The 17,544-nt window shown below is 38.1% G+C and overlaps 1 protein-coding gene across 2 annotated transcripts in view; it reads right to left on the bottom strand.

Moving 5' to 3' along the window:
• WWP2 (WW domain containing E3 ubiquitin protein ligase 2) overlaps positions 1-17,544 on the bottom strand; it is a 167,946-nt gene that overhangs the window by 119,736 nt on the left and 30,666 nt on the right. For both annotated transcript variants that reach the window (XM_037815635.1, XM_037815634.1), the window contains exons 2-4: positions 9,126-9,210; positions 2,639-2,786; positions 2,166-2,287 (exon numbers count right to left, since the gene is read on the bottom strand). In XM_037815635.1, coding sequence (XP_037671563.1) covers positions 2,166-2,287; positions 2,639-2,786; positions 9,126-9,195 — 340 coding nt within the window. In that variant the 5' untranslated portion in view covers positions 9,196-9,210. The remainder of the gene's footprint in view (positions 1-2,165; positions 2,288-2,638; positions 2,787-9,125; positions 9,211-17,544) is intronic.

Below are 17,544 nucleotides of genomic sequence, written 5' to 3'. Positions count from 1 at the left end.
AACACATTTTAAAAGCATTCAATCTTCTACAACAAATCAAAGTATGAAAAAAGTAGGATGGAGGTGGGAGGGGGCTTCAGACACATAACAATCAAATGCATTGTGTGGGTCTTGCCCAAATCCTGGTTCAAGCAAAGCAACTGTAAAATGACATTTTTGAGACAACTGGTGAAACTGAATATGAATTGAATATTACATAATAATAAGGAATCCATGTTAACATTGCTAAGTGTGATAATGGTATGGTAATTATGTAAGAAAGTCTTTTTTTTTTAAAGATGCATACTGAAGAATCTAAGATAAAATATCAGAACATTTATAATGTATTTTTAAATACTTCAGCCAAAAAGAAATAGAGAAGCAAATCTATCATATTGTTAACACTGATCAAATAGGCAAAAAAAAAAATTTTTTTTAAAATAATATCCAGTATATGCCAACATACAAACCAGCATTCTCAGCCACTGCCAATGGGAGGGTAAGCTGGTAGAACCTTTCTGGAAGGTAATCTGGCAACATTTGTCAAAAACCTTGAAATATGTTTAAACCTGGCAAGTCCACATCCAATAATTTATCCCAAGGAAAATTTCAGTGACGGGCACAAAGATTTATGAACTTGTAAGTTTATCATAGCATCACTTCTGACTGTGAAATCCTGCAAACTACCCACAAGTCAAACCTTAAATTTTCACAGTCATATGACAGATTACTATCAGGAAGTCATTAAGAATTGAATTTTAAAAGAATAATTAAAGATATATTGATGCATTTTAAAAAGAAAAAAGAATGTTGCAAAATAATATGTTCAAGTATGATCTCAATTTTGTTTAAGTGATATATTAAATATTAATATAAATGTACACAGAGGATAAAAGCTCTGAAGGGTATACATCAAAATGTTAACAGTAATTATCATGAAGGGCTGTGCTTACAGAATTTAATTTTCTTTTGCAGGTCTGCATACTTCTCTGCAATTTCCAAATTTTCTACAATTACTTTTATAACTAAAAGCAAAAATATGTTGACTGGACAAACAAAGGAGGATAGAAAAAGGGAACTTATATTGGCTGCTGCATCCTAATGTAAGAACTTTCACAAATGTCTTTCCAAATAACGTGATAAATATCATCCTCCTTAATAATCAAATTATAAAAGGCAGGCTAGTGTTTGGGAAAATAAGAGACCAACTCAGAAGAAAAAGCACCAGGGAGTTCCCTGCAGAATTTAAATAAAGACATATCCCCAGTTTTAGACAATTCCTGAGGCTGGAGAAGGAGGGTCTACACCCTATCTCCATCTGCCCATCAGAAAGGAAAAGACCAGGTGAGGCTCAAATACCTTCAAGTAGATCGTCAGAAAGGAGCAGGGGCAGAAAGAAAGGACTCTGGAATCAAAGCACCGCTGTCCCTGGGGCCCAACACTCCCTGCCCCCAAGTCTCTCTCAAGCTAAATCCACTTTCATAAAATATTTTCTAGGCAGCAGACATCAAGAGGAAAAGGAGCCTTTCTTTCTGTGGCACTCACTCGCCACATATGGCACCACTCTGAATAGAGGCTTTATGAGGGAGGGTCCAAATACCAGAGCCATGGGTTATGCCACTGACCACAAACAGCAATAAACAGACATTAGGATTTATATTTCCATGCAGCAGAGGCACCCAGAATCGTTAGGACAGAGCTTCCATCACATTCCAGCATCCAGTAAATGTTTACCAAGTGCCTACAAAGCGCAGGGCACTATTTGTTATACCACCCAGACACACACACTGCCCCTCTGTTCTGTTCTAGGGCCCCAACTAGAAAGGCAATGATTTAGGCTGGAGGCATTTAACGGTTTAATTCTACATATCACACATATCTCTGTGATGGGGAAGAGGGACAGAGGCAGAGGGAAAGTGCTCCTCCCTGAAGAGGATCAGGGGGGCACAGCACTGCCCTCTACTGCAAGAGCCCTGGACAACGGGGCTGAACGCTCAGCCTTCCTAAAACTTCACTTCTAGCACCAAAAGGGGATCAGAGTCCATCGCAGCCCCTGAGGCTGGAGAAAACGGCATCACCAGGTTGATCTGCGAGGCTGAGAGACCTGCTTGCCTCCAGAGTCTTCACCCTGCTGCCATCCCCCAAGACGAAACCCTTCGGCCTCCCCTCCCCTTCATCATACGTACTTTTGCCCCCATTGCTCTTCAAGATGTTGGAGAGGTTGACTGAGGCGGTGCCTAGCAGTTCATTTCTCAAGGTATGGCAGCTCCAGACCTTCAGATCTAAGTGACTCTGGGCAGTGACATTCCTGGAAAACAGACACCTGATTCATCACATGCAGGCAATCAGACACTCCTCTAACTTAAAAGAAAACAGATAAACTACACTGCTGACATTCTGGGGGGCAGACGGGGAAGCCAACAGGAAGACACTGACATGTCCCTTATGCCCCACAAAGCTGACTCTGTCATCATCTGGTAATAATGGACACTCTATGAGCCCAAGGACGTAGAAACACCTAAGAGAGGTGCTCCGGGTACCAAAAGCAGAAAAGTTTGAGGCTTCCCAGGAAAACTGTACCTCCCGCAATACACCCCGGGTGCCTTCTCTCTCCCCCTGCCCACACTACCGCATTCAAAACAAAGGGACATTCTCTTACAAAATGATGATTTCGTTCCAGAGAAGCTCAGAGCTCCCAATTCGTTTCCCAGTCTTCTTGGTCTCACTGGGAAGTCCATCCACTGCCACTTCCACAAAGGAGTTAATTCGAGGTTGACGATTATGCACCTTGGGCTTTGCTGACACCACTGGGGAAGAAAGAAAAAGTCAAAGATGAGTCAGAGGGTTCCTGTATGCCCCCCTGTGGCAGGTGTTCTTGTTCTTGTTTTCTTTTAAAAGATTTTTTTTTTTTTGCTTTTCCCTGATTATAAAATAATAACTTGTTTAAAAAAATGAGCAGATGTGGCCTCTCTAAGCCAACACTGCAGGTAAATTCACTACTCTCTCTCCTACATGGGACCTGACTCCAAGGGCTGTAAATCTCCCTGGCAACGTGGGACATGACTCCCAGGGATGAGCCTGGACCTGGCATCATGGGATTGAAAAAATCTTCCTGACCAAAATGGGGAAGAGAAATGAAACAAAATAAATTTTCAATGGCTGAGAGATTTCAAATGGAATCGAGAGGTCACTCTGGGGTGACCTCTCGAGGGTATTCTTATGCATTATATAGATATCCCTTTTTAGTTTTCGGTGTATTGGGAATAGCTAGAAGGAAATAACTGAAACTGTCAAACTGCAACCCAGTAGTCTTGATTCTTGAAGACGATATAGCTTATCGGTGCAACTGTGTGATTGTGAAAACCTTGTGGCTCACACTCCCTTTATCCAGTGTATGGAAAGATAAGTAGAAACATGGGAACAAAAATTAAATGAATAATAGGGGGAATGGGATGTTTTGGGTATTCTTCTTTAATTGTATTTTTTTTATTTTTTTGAGTAATAAAAATGTTCAAAAATTGATTTCGGTGATGAATGTACAACTATATGACGGTATTGTGTATACTGTGTACACTGTGGATGACTGTAAGGCATGTGAATATATCTTAATAAAATTGAATTTTTAAAGAAGTAAGCATATAAAAAAAAGTATGAAGAAAACAAATCACTCCTACCCTGAAAACACTTTGATAATTATCACTAAGATTTCAGTAAATTGCCTTCCAGATTATCTTTTATTTCCCCAATTCTTTAAAAAAAAAAAACCCTCTCCCCCTAAATCAATATTAAATGACTGTCATGTAAGCCCACTGTAGGAATGTGCCATTATTTAACCATTCTTTTGTTATTGAGTAGGTTGCTTCCAATTTTTTGCTCTGTGAAAATTACCATGAATGTTTGTAAATATTTGCATGTGTTTCTGAGTATTCCTTCATAAGGTATCAACATTCTTTAAATTTCCTAAAACTGCTTAATTTCTTTCTTAAAAGGGTAAGCTCATACAGACTCTCACCAGCACTGAATATATCCATTTGACCAAACACTACACAGCACTAAGCACTGTTTTCTCACTCTTTGCAAATTTTATATGTAAAAAGTAGTATAAAGATAATGACTAAGATTTAATGAGCACTTACTACAAGCATTATGCTGCACACATATTACCCAATTGAATCCACACAAAAACCTATGAGGGGAGAAATACGATCATCCCTATTTTACCCAGGAGGAAGCGAAGGTGTGAAGCCACTAGGTCACCACTGCAGCCCACCCAGCCAGGGAACCCCGAGCTGGGCTACGCAGCCAGGTGGCCTGACCCCCCAGTCCATGCCCTCAACTGACACACTCTACGTCATTACTGGGCTTTGCTTATTGTTCTATTGCTTTTCTTCAATTACTAGTGAGGATAGGTATTTTTCCCATGTGCTTGTTTGCCCTCTGCATTTCCTCTTCTGTCCATACCCTTCATGTGGCAGCACTTCTGAAGTTGATTGGGCACCAGCAAGCCAGAGACTCTCAGAGCACAGACTAAGCAAATACATCCCTGGCGCTAGACAAGCATCTCCTTGAAGCATATGTGTGATCCACGGTGGAAACTCCAGGCCACTAGGATGAAACACGTCTAGACGTCTTCCATCCTACACTTGCCCCAATTCAGAGGCTAGAACTGATATTTCTTACTTGAGCTACCAAGAGTCTCCCACCCGAGCTCTCCTCCGCAGGAGTTGGCAAACCTCTCACTCCCAGACCCTTTTGAGAAGTGACAGTCCTATGAGGGTCCAGAAGGCAACAGTCAAAGCCATGTCCAGATTGTTTTTAGCAGCATCTGTCTTCTCCAGGCCAAAAGGAGCAATAGGAAGAAAGTCAAGAATTAAACAAACAAAATAAAAAAATTAAAAAAAAATTTAAAAACAGTTGTGGCTAAGATTCAGAAGCAACAGGGATGGTACTAGGAACAGGAATAAAGGTTCCAAGCACTGGGACATGCCCCAGAGTAGAAAAATGAAATACTCTACACGGTCCAAAGTTAACTGAGGCCACCTGGTGGCCAGAGAGCAGATCTGCATGAGGAACCTTAATTCCCCAACCACCACCACCCCCAAAAAAAGGGCGGGGAGGGAGTTATAATCAGAGTCCTGTAATTTTGACCTAGACAAGCTCTTCAAAATCAACAAGTTCAAACCCTTTACTTAATAGTTGGGCCAATTGAGATTCAGGTTGTTAAAATAGCTTACCCATGGTCATGCAGTAAGTCAAAGGTAAAGCTGACTGGAACCAAGTCTCCCAGCTCCTAGGCCAAGATTCCTTGAACTCGACCATGATACTTCCTTTCACTGTCCCCAGCGTTTTCCCTTAGGTTTCGGGGGGGGGGGGGGGGTTGTTTTGTTTTGTTTTGTTTTACTTTTTAAAAATTTCAACATAAAATTTCAGACTTAAAGAAAACTTGTAAGAATAATACAAAGAATTTCTAAATACCCTTCACCCAGAGTCTCCAAATATTAACTTTTCACTGTATTTGCTTAATCATTCTCTCTCTCCCTGCTCTCCCACTCTCTCTCACACACATACACCTTTTTTTTCTGAAGCTTTGGGAGTAAGATGCAGCCATTGTGTCCCTTCATTCCCAAATACTCCAGTGTGTATTTCCTAAGAACAAGGACATCTTTCTACATAACCATACTACAACTATCAAAATCAGGAAATTTAACATTTGTGTAATTCTATTATCTAATCTTCAGACCTTATTTAAATTTTGCCAATTGTCCTAATAATATCTGTCATAGCAAAGGAGAATTTTTTTTGCCTAGTCTAGGACCCAATCCAGGATCACATATTGCACTTAACAGTCTTTATTTTGAAAATTTTCCAAAAGTTTGAAAGCATAAAACAATAAAAATTTCTACACTATTCACCAATTGCTATCATTTTGCCACATCTGCTATTTTCTATCTATAAATGTGTCTGTCTGTATCGGTGCTATCCAAGAGGACTTCTGTGATGATGAAAATATTCTATCTCAGTGCTGTCCAATATGGTAGCCATGAGCCACACATGGCTACTGAGCACTTGAAATGTGGATAGTGTGGCTAGGGATCTGAATTTCTATTTTTATTTCATTTTAATGAATTTTAATTTAAATGTTAATAGTTCTATGTGGCTACAGTAGCTATGCTATTAGAAAGCACAGGATACAGCTATGACATAGGTCTATGTGTGTGTATAAATATATCCACATTTTTTTTTCAGTGAACCATTTCAAAGTAAGTAGTCTATAGACATCATGACAGATCATCCCTAAATACTTTCAGAATGCACCTCCTAAGAATAAAGACATTCTCCCACCTACTCACATAACCATTATCGTGGTCCTTCCCTCTATCATCTGGCATCTATTCCATATTGAAATTTCCCCAATTGTTCCAAACATATTTTTATAGCTCTTTTCCCCCAATCCAGGAGTGGTCAAGATGCACAGATTGCATTTGGTTGTTGTCTCTTTAATCTTTTAAAATCTAGAATGCCTTCCCATATTTTCATGACAATGATTTTTTAAGACGTCCACCAAATGTTTTCTCGAATGCCCCAAATTCCTAATTTTTCTAATTGTTCCCTCCTGATTTAGATTCAGGTTACACATTTTTGTCAAGAATACTATGTAGGTTATATTGTGGACCTCTTACTGTACACATCAAATGGTCCTCCTATTGGTGATGCTAAATTTAATCCATTGGTTAATGTGGGTCTGCCAGATTTCTCCAGTGTAAAGATATATTTCATCTCTGGAATTTGTAGCTAATCTATGGGGTGATATTTTGACTGCTTCCTGTTCTTAAAAGACAAACCAAAATTAAGGCCTCAAATAGAAGAACCGGTTTATCTAAAATATTTACTTACTGTTGTACGAAATATAAACATCAGTTTCTTATACATGCAGTCACATCTTCACATAGGATTTAGTGTTTAAAGTCAGCAAATAAGGCAAAAAAGCACAAATGGCCAAAGTTATACCCTTAAAAAGCTCTTAAGAAGGCAGCCCAACAGTCTCTGACATAGTCTTATACTTTGTTCCAAATGGCCGTTTTTTGTTTTGTTGTTTTTCAGCATTTTTAAGTATTTCTTCAGCTAAGATAAAATAGTTGGTTTATGTTTAAGAGCCTTGTGCTACGTTAAAAGAAAAAAAAAAGTATCTTAAAACTCTAGGATAACATTACCAAGAGGTACAAGGGAACTGAGGCAGAGAGAACAGCCCAGCACCATTTTACACTGCAGGGCCTATGAATGAAACACTCAGGAGAGACAATCAGCCACACAATTTAAACTATTATATCTCTTTCTCTTTCTCCCCCTGCTCTTTTCCTGGATGGTTTTATACATATATAATGAGATGTCACTATATTATCAAGTTAGCTCCTTCCTCACTAGTGAGAAAATTCACATTGAAGAAAAGCAACAGAGAAGCCTTTAGAAGTCAGTGTGTGTACTTGAATAATACAGTCCAAAAATTGGACCCTGGGATGCCACCAGGTTCCAAGGGTGATTTCTATTTTGCTAACCATTAGATAAGGTAGTAAAGATAGTAGTGCTATGTTCAAAATTCAGTCAGTTCACTCTAAGCCAGCTATCCTACTCAAAAAGGCTGGAGCAGACATGAAAACTCCAAGAAAAATAATTAAAATGTTTCAAGACTACATTAAAAAAAAAAAAAGATCAACAACCAAATAGAAAATGGGCAAAAGATATAAGGAGGCAATTCACAGAAAAGGAAATAAAAATCACCAGTAAATATAAGATACAATGCTAAACATCACTTAAAATTAGAGAAATACAAATCAAACTACACTAAGAAAGCCATCTTTTACCCAATAGACAGGCAAAGATAAAAACAAGTCTGACAACACTTGTTGGTAAAGATGTGGGAAAACAGGCCCTTTCCACATTGCTGGAAAGTACAGTCCTTCAAAGGAATGTAATCTGGCTCTCAAAATTACACAAATACATCCCCTTTGACATGGTTATTCCACTTTAAGGAATCTACCTTAGAAACATAGTCAAATATATGTAAAATGCTGTAAGTTTGAGATATTCTTTGCAGTACTCTTTGTCCTAATCATCAATAGGGGGCTAGTTAAAAAAAGTTCTGCACAGCCATATAATGAAACACTATGCAGACATACAAAAGAAAAAGAAAAAAAAGAATGAGGATAATCTTTATGTATTTTATAAAATGATCCTCAAGGTATAATAAATGAAAAAAGGAAGGTAGAGAATAGTGTATAGCATTACAGGGTGTACAGTGTATGATATGTTACTTTGATATTTATACATATATGCTGGTACATGTATAAAAGTATCTCAGAAGGAACACAAAAAAACTGGTGATATTGGTTTCCTCCACACAGAAGCACTGAAGTTTTGTGGGATAGGAGAGAATTTTTAACTATGTGAATGTATTAAATAAATAATCCCTGCATTTCAAAAATCACTGGCTGCTCTGATCAACAAACTGAAGGAGGGCAAAGGGCAGAAGCAGGGAGCCAGGTGAAAAGACTATTGACATAATTCAAACTAGAGACAGTGGCAACTTGGACTAGGTAGGGGTAGTAAGAAATACCAGAAGTTTGGATACATTTTGAAGAAAGAATCAACAAGATTTGCTGATGGGTTAGATACAGGATATGAGAAAGGAAAACAAGAAGCTCGGTTTCGGACTTATAAATTTACATGTTTACTCAACATTCAAGTTCACATGACAAGTTGATTACGGGATATAAAATTGAGTTCAGAAGAAAGGCCCAGGCCAGAGACACAAATCTGGGAGTGATCTGCATATTTTTATGGTGTTTAAAACCATGAGGTAGTGTGAAATCACTTAGGAAATGAATAGACTGAAAAGAGAAGTTCAAGGATTGAGCTCTGGGGAATGAAAGGATCACCATTTTAGGCAATTTCAGCCATAAATTCCTTTCTTTCCTTCTTCTTCAATAACTCCAGCTACAATATGATAATCTATGGAAATTAATGGTTACACTCTTAAACTATTTCACAAAACTGGACTCTCTAGACCAAGGTGTGGTATAATCCCACCTCTTCACCACTGATTTAGACTGAGACCACAAATGATAAACACTTTACACTATGCCACTCACCTTTCAAAGTAAGCTGAGACTTCTCAAAGGGCAGGGCCACTCCTGCCCGGCTGGAGCTGGCAGATGCCATATCATCACCATGAAACTGTAAGACAAGAACAGTGGGTTTAGAGAATAGCTGCTAAGACGATAGAGGAACTGAACCCAATTTTAATATTTGAGTTTAAAGAGACAGAAGCAAGAAAATGTAAATATCCAAGAAACTGTGGCCATGCTACTTCTGGCAGGGTAACTGCCTGTTTTGTAATGGCTCTTGAACCTGGCCAGGTCTTGGAGGGTCTAGGAAAGACAGAGGACTGTTCAAAGTCTGGAGGAAGAGAGGGACAGTCTAATATAACATCTCCAAAAAGAAAGTCACAGCTCAACAATAAAAAGCTACATAAACCCATTTAAAAAAAAAAAAAAAAAAAAAGGCAAAAGATATGAATAGGTGTTTCTCCAAGTAAGATACACAAATGGCCAAAAAGCACATGAAAAGATGATCAGCATCATTAGCCATCAGGGAGATACGATTCAAACCACAATGAGATGGCACTTCTTACCCAGTAGGATGGCTAAGATAAAAAAAATCGACAATAACAAGTGTTGATAAGGATGTGGAGAAACTGGAGCCCTCTTACATGGTGGGATTTTAAAATTAGGCAGCCAATTTGGAAAACAGTTTGGCAGTTCCTCAAAATGATAAACACAGAAGTATAATAAGACTCAGCAATTCCGCTTCTAGGTATACACCCAAGAGAAATGGAAGCATATGTCGAGACAAAACATGTAAATAAATGTTCAAAGAAGCAATTTTCATAAGAGCAAAAAGTGGAAAAACTCAAATGTCTATCAATTGATAAATGGACAAACAAAATGTGATACATCCATATATAGAATATTACTCAGCAATAAAAAGGAATGAAGTACTGATTCATGCTGCAACCTGGATAAGTCTTTAAAACATTATGCTAAATGAAAGAAATCAGACACAAGAGGCCACATATTAAATGATTCCACTTATATGAAACATCCAGAACAGGCAAATCCACAGAGACAGAAAGCGGACCGGTGGTTACCAGGGGCTGAGGGGAGGGAAGAATGGGGAGTGCCTGCTTGTGCACATGAGGTTTTTTTTGGGAGTGATGAAACTGTTCTAATACCAGACAGTGATGACAGTTGCACAACTGTCAATATACCAAAAAATACTCAATCATACACCTTAAAAGGGTGAGTTTCATGGTATGTGAACTATATCTCAATAAAGCTGTTAAAAAAAGAAAGTCACCAATGAAACTAATGACTAGAATGTAAATTCCAGAAGAACAAGGATTTTGCCCAAGTGTATTCAAAAAGAATGTACGTCCCCTGCTATTGGATGGAGCATTCCACAATTGTGAATCAGGCTAAGTTGGTGATAGTATGGTTCAAATCTTCTATATCCTCATTGAATTTCTATCTGCTTTTCTATCAGTTATTGAGACTGCAAATTATTGTCACTGCTGTTTTTCCAGCACCTGGAACCATGCCTGGCACAGAAAACTCACTCATAGAAATCTGATGATGAAATGAGTGAGTGAATGAATGAATGAATGAATGAACAAGCAAATGAATGACTGAATCACATGAGAACTGAGACCCAGCTGAAAAACGCTCCAAGTCCTTTCTCTGAAATTAATGTATATTGGTGGAAACCTGAAGAGGTGCTTCAAAGATCCCATAAACATTTGGCTTCTCTCAAGTCTTCTCAGACATATTATACAACAGATATTGACACACTGGAGACCATCATTACATTAACTTCTGCTGCCAGGTAACTTCTTAGAGGTGCAGACCCAGGAATGAAGCTGTTCCTAACTTCTTGTCATGTATGAAGAGTATCTCGAGATTGCAGGGATAGCTATATTTAAAAACAGTTACTGTTTTCAATGGCTTGTCTGTGTAAATCAGGATTTCCTAAACTGAAGCTTATCAAGGGGTACAGTGCAGAAGGAGCAGTCTGCCCCAAGTGCTGGCAATAAAGAGGTGCACTGTCAGTAGAGAAGTTAAAAACAATAGTAAAACCAACTCAGTGGGCCTTTTAGCATCATCATATGGCAATTCAAAATATCACTGTAACACCCAGGGGAGTGAATCTCCCTGGCAACGTGGAATATGACTCCCGGGGAGGAATGTAGACCCGGCATCGTGGGACGGAGAACATCTTCTTGACCAAAAGGGGGATGTGAAAGGAAATGAAATAAGCTTCAGTGGCAGAGAGATTCCAAAAGGAGCCGAGAGGTCACTCTGGTGGGCACTCTTACGCACACTTTAGACAACCCTTTTTAGGTTCTAAAGATTTGGGGTAGCTGGTGGTGGATACCTGAAACTATCAAACTACAACCCAGAACCCATGAATCTCGAAGACAGTTGTATAAAAATGTAGCTTATGAGGGGTGACAATGGGATTGGGAAAGCCATAAGGACCACACTCCACTTTGTCTAGTTTATGGATGGATGAGTAGAAAAATAGGGGAAGGAAACAAACAGACAAAGGTACCCAGTGTTCTTTTTTACTTCAATTGCTCTTTTTCACTCTAATTATTATTCTTGTTATTTTTGTGTGTGTGCTAATGAAGGTGTCAGGGATTGATTTAGGTGATGAATGTACAACTATGTAATGGTACTGTAAACAATCGAAAGTACGATTTGTTTTGTATGACTGCGTGGTATGTGAATATATCTCAATAAAATGAAGATTAAAAAGAAAAAAGAATGGTGGACATAGAAAATCAGAATTTGGTAAGCACCACCGTAATAATAATCGTTACAGGCAAGAATCACCAACAGAGGGGCAAGATGGCGGCATAGAGAGGAGTGGAAGCTAAGCAGTCCCCCTGGAACAACTACAAAAAAACAGAAACAACTAGTAAATAATCCAGAATAACTGCGGGGGGACAAACAAGACCATCCACTCATCATACACCAACCTGAATTGGGAGGAATGCCCGAGAACACAGCATAAAATCTGTAAGTAAAACCTGCGGAACCAGGTCGGGAGACCCCCTCCCCCATAGCCCGAGCTGCGGAGCCGCGTGGTGCCACAGAGAAGCTCTCTCCCAGCAAGCGAATACAGCTCAGCTGAGCTCCAACTGGGGTTTTAAGTAGCGAGTGTGAACTGCTCACTACAGGTACGCAGCCCCAAAAAACAGACAGAGGCTTTGGGTGACGACTGACCTGGGAGAGCCGGAGGGTCGCCTTGACTGGGTCTGAAGGGGACTATCTGTTTCTTTTTCGGCTCAGTGGAGAAAGCCCCAGTCATTTTAAGTTTCCAGGGCTGTGACTTGGGGAAGGGCGGAGACAGCACAAGCAGAGAGAGAGACCATTGAAATGCTAATGACCTCCACCTGGGAGCTCTGTCTTCTCTAGGAGGAAAGGGGTGGGACCCTTTCCATTCAGAACCAGACCCCAGAGCCTGGGGGAACACCGCCATACCTCCTCACACCAGTCAAGAATTATAGGCTAACAGGCATCACCTGCTGGGCAGAAAAGCACAGTGACCCGAGGCATCAAAGGGTGGAGCAATTTTCTAAGACACACCCGCAGAGAAACCAGATACTGAATATTTCTTCCCTCTGTTCTGGTCTGGGAAAACCTGATTTGGATAAACAAGGAAACCATGCCTAGACAACAGAAAATTACAACCTACACTAAGAAAAACAAAGTTATGGCCCAGTCAAAGGAACAAACGGACACTTCAACTGAGATACAGGAATTTAAACAACTAATGCTAAATCAATTCAAAAAGTTTAGAGAAGATATTGCAAAAGAGATAGAGGCTGTAAAGGAAGCACTGGACATGTATACGGCAGAAATCAAAAGTTCAAAAAACCTACTGGTAGAATCTATGGAAATGAAAGGCACAACACAAGAGATGAAAGACACAATGGAAACATACAACAGCAGATCTCAAGAGGCAGAAGAAAACACTCAGGAACTGGAGAACAAAACACCTGAAAGCCTACACGCAAAGGAGCAGATGGAGAAAAGAATGAAAACATATGAGCAACGTCTCCGGGAACTCAAAGATGAAACAAAGTACAGTAATGTACGTATCATTGGTGTCCCAGAAGGAGAAGAGAGGGGAAAGGGGGCAGAAGCAATAATAGAGGAAATAATTAATGAAAATTTCCCATCTCTTAAGAAAGACATAAAATTACAGATCCAAGAAGCGCAGCGTACTCCAAACAGAAGAGATATGAATAGGCCTACGCCAAGACACTTAATAATCGGATTATCAAATGTCAAAGACAAAGAGAGAATCCTGAAAGCAGCAAGAGAAAAGCAATCCATTACATACAAAGGAAGCTTAATAAGACTATGTGCGGATCTCTCAGTAGAAACCATGGAGGCAAGAAGGAAGTGGTGTGATATGTTTAAGATACTGAAAGAGAAAAACCACCAACCAAGAATCCTGTATCCAGCAAAGCTGTCCTTCAAATATGAGGGAGAGCTCAAAATATTTTCTGACAAACAGACAATGAGAGACTTTGTGAACAAGATACCTGCCCTACAGGAAATACTAAAGGGAGCACTACAGGGTGATAGAAGACAGGAGTGTGTGGTTTGGAACACAATTTTGGGAGATGGTAGCACAATAATGTAAGTACACTGAACAAAGGTAACTATGAATACGGTTGAGAGAGGAAGATGGGGAGCACGTGAGACACCACAAGAAAGGAGGAAAGATAATGACTGGGACTGTGTAACTTGGTGAAATCTAGAGTATTCAACAATTGTGATAAAATGTACAAATATGTTCTTTTACGAGGGAGAACAAGCAAATGTCAACCTTGCAAGGTGTTAAAAATGGGGAGGCATTGGGGAGGGATGCAATCAGCATAAACTAGAGACTGTAACTAATAGAATCATTGTATTATGCTTCCTTTAATGTAACAAAGGTGATATACCAAGGTGAATGCAGATAAGAGGGGGGGATAGGGGAGGCATGTTAGACACTTGACATTGGTGGTATTGTCTGATTCTTTATGGTGGGCAATGTCCATGATCAACTGTACAAATATTAGAAATCACTTCATGAACCAGAACAAATGTATGACAATACAATTAGAAATTAATAATAGAGGGGCATATAGGAAAGAACTATATACCTATTACAAACTATATACTACAGTTAGTAGTATTTCAACATTTTTTCATAAACAGTAACAAACGTACTATATCAATACTAGGAGTCAACAATTGAGGGGGGTTGGTTAGGGATAGGGGAGGATTAGAGTTTCCTTTTCTTTTTTTCTTTTTTCATCTTTCACTTTATTTCTTGTCTGGAGTAATGAAAAGTTTCTAAAAATTGAACAAAAATTATGTGTGATGGATGCACAGCTGTGTGAGGGTACCCAGGGGCAAGTGATTGTACACTTTGGATCTTTGGATAATTGTATGGTATCTGAACAATCTCAATAAAAATGAAAAAATGAAAAAAAAAAAAAAAAAAAAAAAAAAAAAAAAGAATCACCAACAATACTACAATTAGTAGGTAAAAGTGTGATGAGAAACAGGATATTTACATAGTCGTAAAGCATCTCGACGTGGGATCTTTACTGGTCACAAAGGATAACATAGAAACTGTACAGAAAGAAATCAAGCGGACACCACTTTATCCAAGCAATCAAGTGTCACCAGTAATTAGACACATAATTCTTGCCCCAAACCATGACTTCAATCTAATAACGAGAAAACATCAGACATACCCAAACTGAGGAATGCCCTACAAAATAACTAGCCAAAGTGTCAGTTATAAAAGGCAAGGAAAGACAGAGAAGCTGCCCCAGCCCGGAGGAGACTAAGGGGACATGACAAAGAACACAATGTGGGATCAAAGGATTCGGGACCAGAAAAAGGACATTAATGGGTCAATGGGCAAAATTTGAATAAGGTTTTTTGAACTGACGTTAATTCCTGGTTTTGACACATACTCTGTGGTTATATAAGATGTTATTAGGGAGCCTAGGTAAAGGGTAAACTAGTGGTGTCCTTTTTGTAAGTCTAAAATTTCAAAATAAAAGTTAAAATTAAATCTAACTGTATTAGAATAGCTAGAAAGAGAGAACTGAAATGGTGGAACTATAACCCATAACACTCTTGGTAATTTCCTATATAACTACTTGTTAAATTGTACCTTGAAGGTTTTTACACTTTTGCATATATTTCACAATAAGGAAATAACTGAAACTGTGGAACTGTAACCCATAACATTTTTTGAAATTTGGTCTCTAACTACTTGTTAAATTACACTTGGATAATTACTTCTATGTAAATATGTTATATTCCACAATAAAAAATGATTAAAAAATTAAAAAAAAAAATATCACTGTAAAATACTCCTCCACACCAGGGGAGATCATTTCCACAGAGTACACTACTGCTTCTGAATATTGTAGCAATGACAGTAACAAAACATTTATAGAACTAAATTGGATTCCAGAGATGATGTGATTGTGGTGATTACATCCAATTTCCATTGTGTGTGTGTGTAAAAAACTATATTGTTCTGGTAAACTTTAAATAAATATTATAAAGTTAAGTTTACAACACATTCACACAGACAAATACTATCTTTAACTATATAACACATTTTGAGATTCCATCTGAATTGCATTAGGAAAAAGGGTCAAACTGTTATAAAATACCGTTTTTAGAGTGTAACTCTAAAGGAGAAGTTCTCAAACGTTTTGGACTCAGGTTCTTTTTAAACTTTCAAATTTTGGGGAACCCCAAACAGCTTTTGCTCATGTGGATTATATCCATCAGCAGTCACTGTACTGAAATCAAAACTGAGAATTTTTAAAACACTTACGTATTAATTAATTTAAGCAAAATAAACTGATTACATGTTAATCTATACAACACAGTTTATGAAAAATAACTATATTTTCCAAAGCAAAAAAAATCACGTATCTTTAGTGAGAAGAGTGGCACTTTCTACATTTTTAAAAATCTCTTTAATATTTGGAAGACAGCTAGCAGGCAGAAAGAATTCTCATATCTGCTTCTGCATTCAATCTGTTGTGACGTGTTGTTCTGGTTGAAGCATAAGAATAAAATTTGGCCTCAAGCAGATATGTAGTTGGAAAAGGAAAGAGTATTTTCATAGGCTTTTCAGATATGTGTAGTAGTTTCTTAAAGGTTAGTTACAATTTGGAATTTGAAACCATATCAATGAACTTTCATACTCTGTTACATTAAAACCCATTGGTCTATATTCCATTTTGTTTTCTAATTCCATTCCACTGTGGTCAGAGAACATACTTTTTATGACTAGAATATTCTTAAATTTACTGAGGCTTGTTTTATCTCGGTAAATGTTCCAATACAATGAAAAGGAATGTGTATTCAGCAGTTGTTGGGTGTAGTGTTGTTAAATTTCCGTGAGGTCAAGTTGGTTTCGTTCCTTTGTGTAGATCCATATTTCCATCTGGTATCATTTTTCTTCACCTAAAGGACTTCCTTTAACATTTCTTATGGTATGGGTCTGCTGGTGACTAATTCTCTCACCTTTCAGAAGTCTGAAAAAGTATTTTGCCTTTGTTTGTGAAAGACATTTTTACCATAGAATTCAAGGTTGAGTACTTCAGAGATGTTGCTCTCTTGTCTTCTAGCTTGCATTGTTTTTCATGAGAAATCTGCTGTCATCTTATTTTTTTCTGTACATAACATGTTTTTATATGGCTGTGTTTAAGATTTTCCCTTTATCGCTTGTTTTGAGCAATTTGATTACGATGTGATTTAGTATAGTTTTCTTCATGTTTCCTGTGCTCAGGGTTCCTTGAGTTTCTAGGATCTGTGGGTTTCTGGTTTTCATCAAATTTGGAAATTTTTCAGTCACTCTATCTTCAAATATTTTTTCTGTACCCTTCCCTCTTCTTTAGTGACTCCAATCACACATCCATTACACTGCCTGAAGTTGTACCACATGTCATTTGATGTTCTGTTCATTTTTTTTTTATTATTCTCTTTTCTATGTGCTTCGTTTTGGATGGTTTCTATTGCTATGTCTTCATATCATTAATCTTTTCTTCTGCAATGTCTAATCTGCCATTCATCCCATACAGTATTTCTTCATCTCATACATTGTAGTTTTCATCTCTGGAAGTTTGATTTAAGTCTTTAAAAATATATATATCTTCCATTTCTCTACTTGACTTTTTAAACACATAGACTATGGTTATAATTACTGTTTTAATTCCTTATCTACTAATTCCAACAACTGTGTTAGTTCTGGGTCAGTTTTGATTGACTGATTTTTCTCATTATATGTTGTATTTCCTTGCTTCTTTGCATGTCTAGTAATTTTTCATTGTATTTCAGATGTTGTGAATTTTACCATTTTGAGAGCTGGATATGTATTCACATAAATATTCTTGGTTTGTTCTGGAACTCT

Source organism: Choloepus didactylus, chromosome 22 (genome assembly GCF_015220235.1).
Source record: "Choloepus didactylus isolate mChoDid1 chromosome 22, mChoDid1.pri, whole genome shotgun sequence".
NCBI lineage: Eukaryota > Metazoa > Chordata > Mammalia > Pilosa > Megalonychidae > Choloepus > Choloepus didactylus.
The sequence above is the reverse complement of the archived record's forward strand: the minus strand, read 5'-3'. Positions and strand labels throughout refer to the sequence as shown.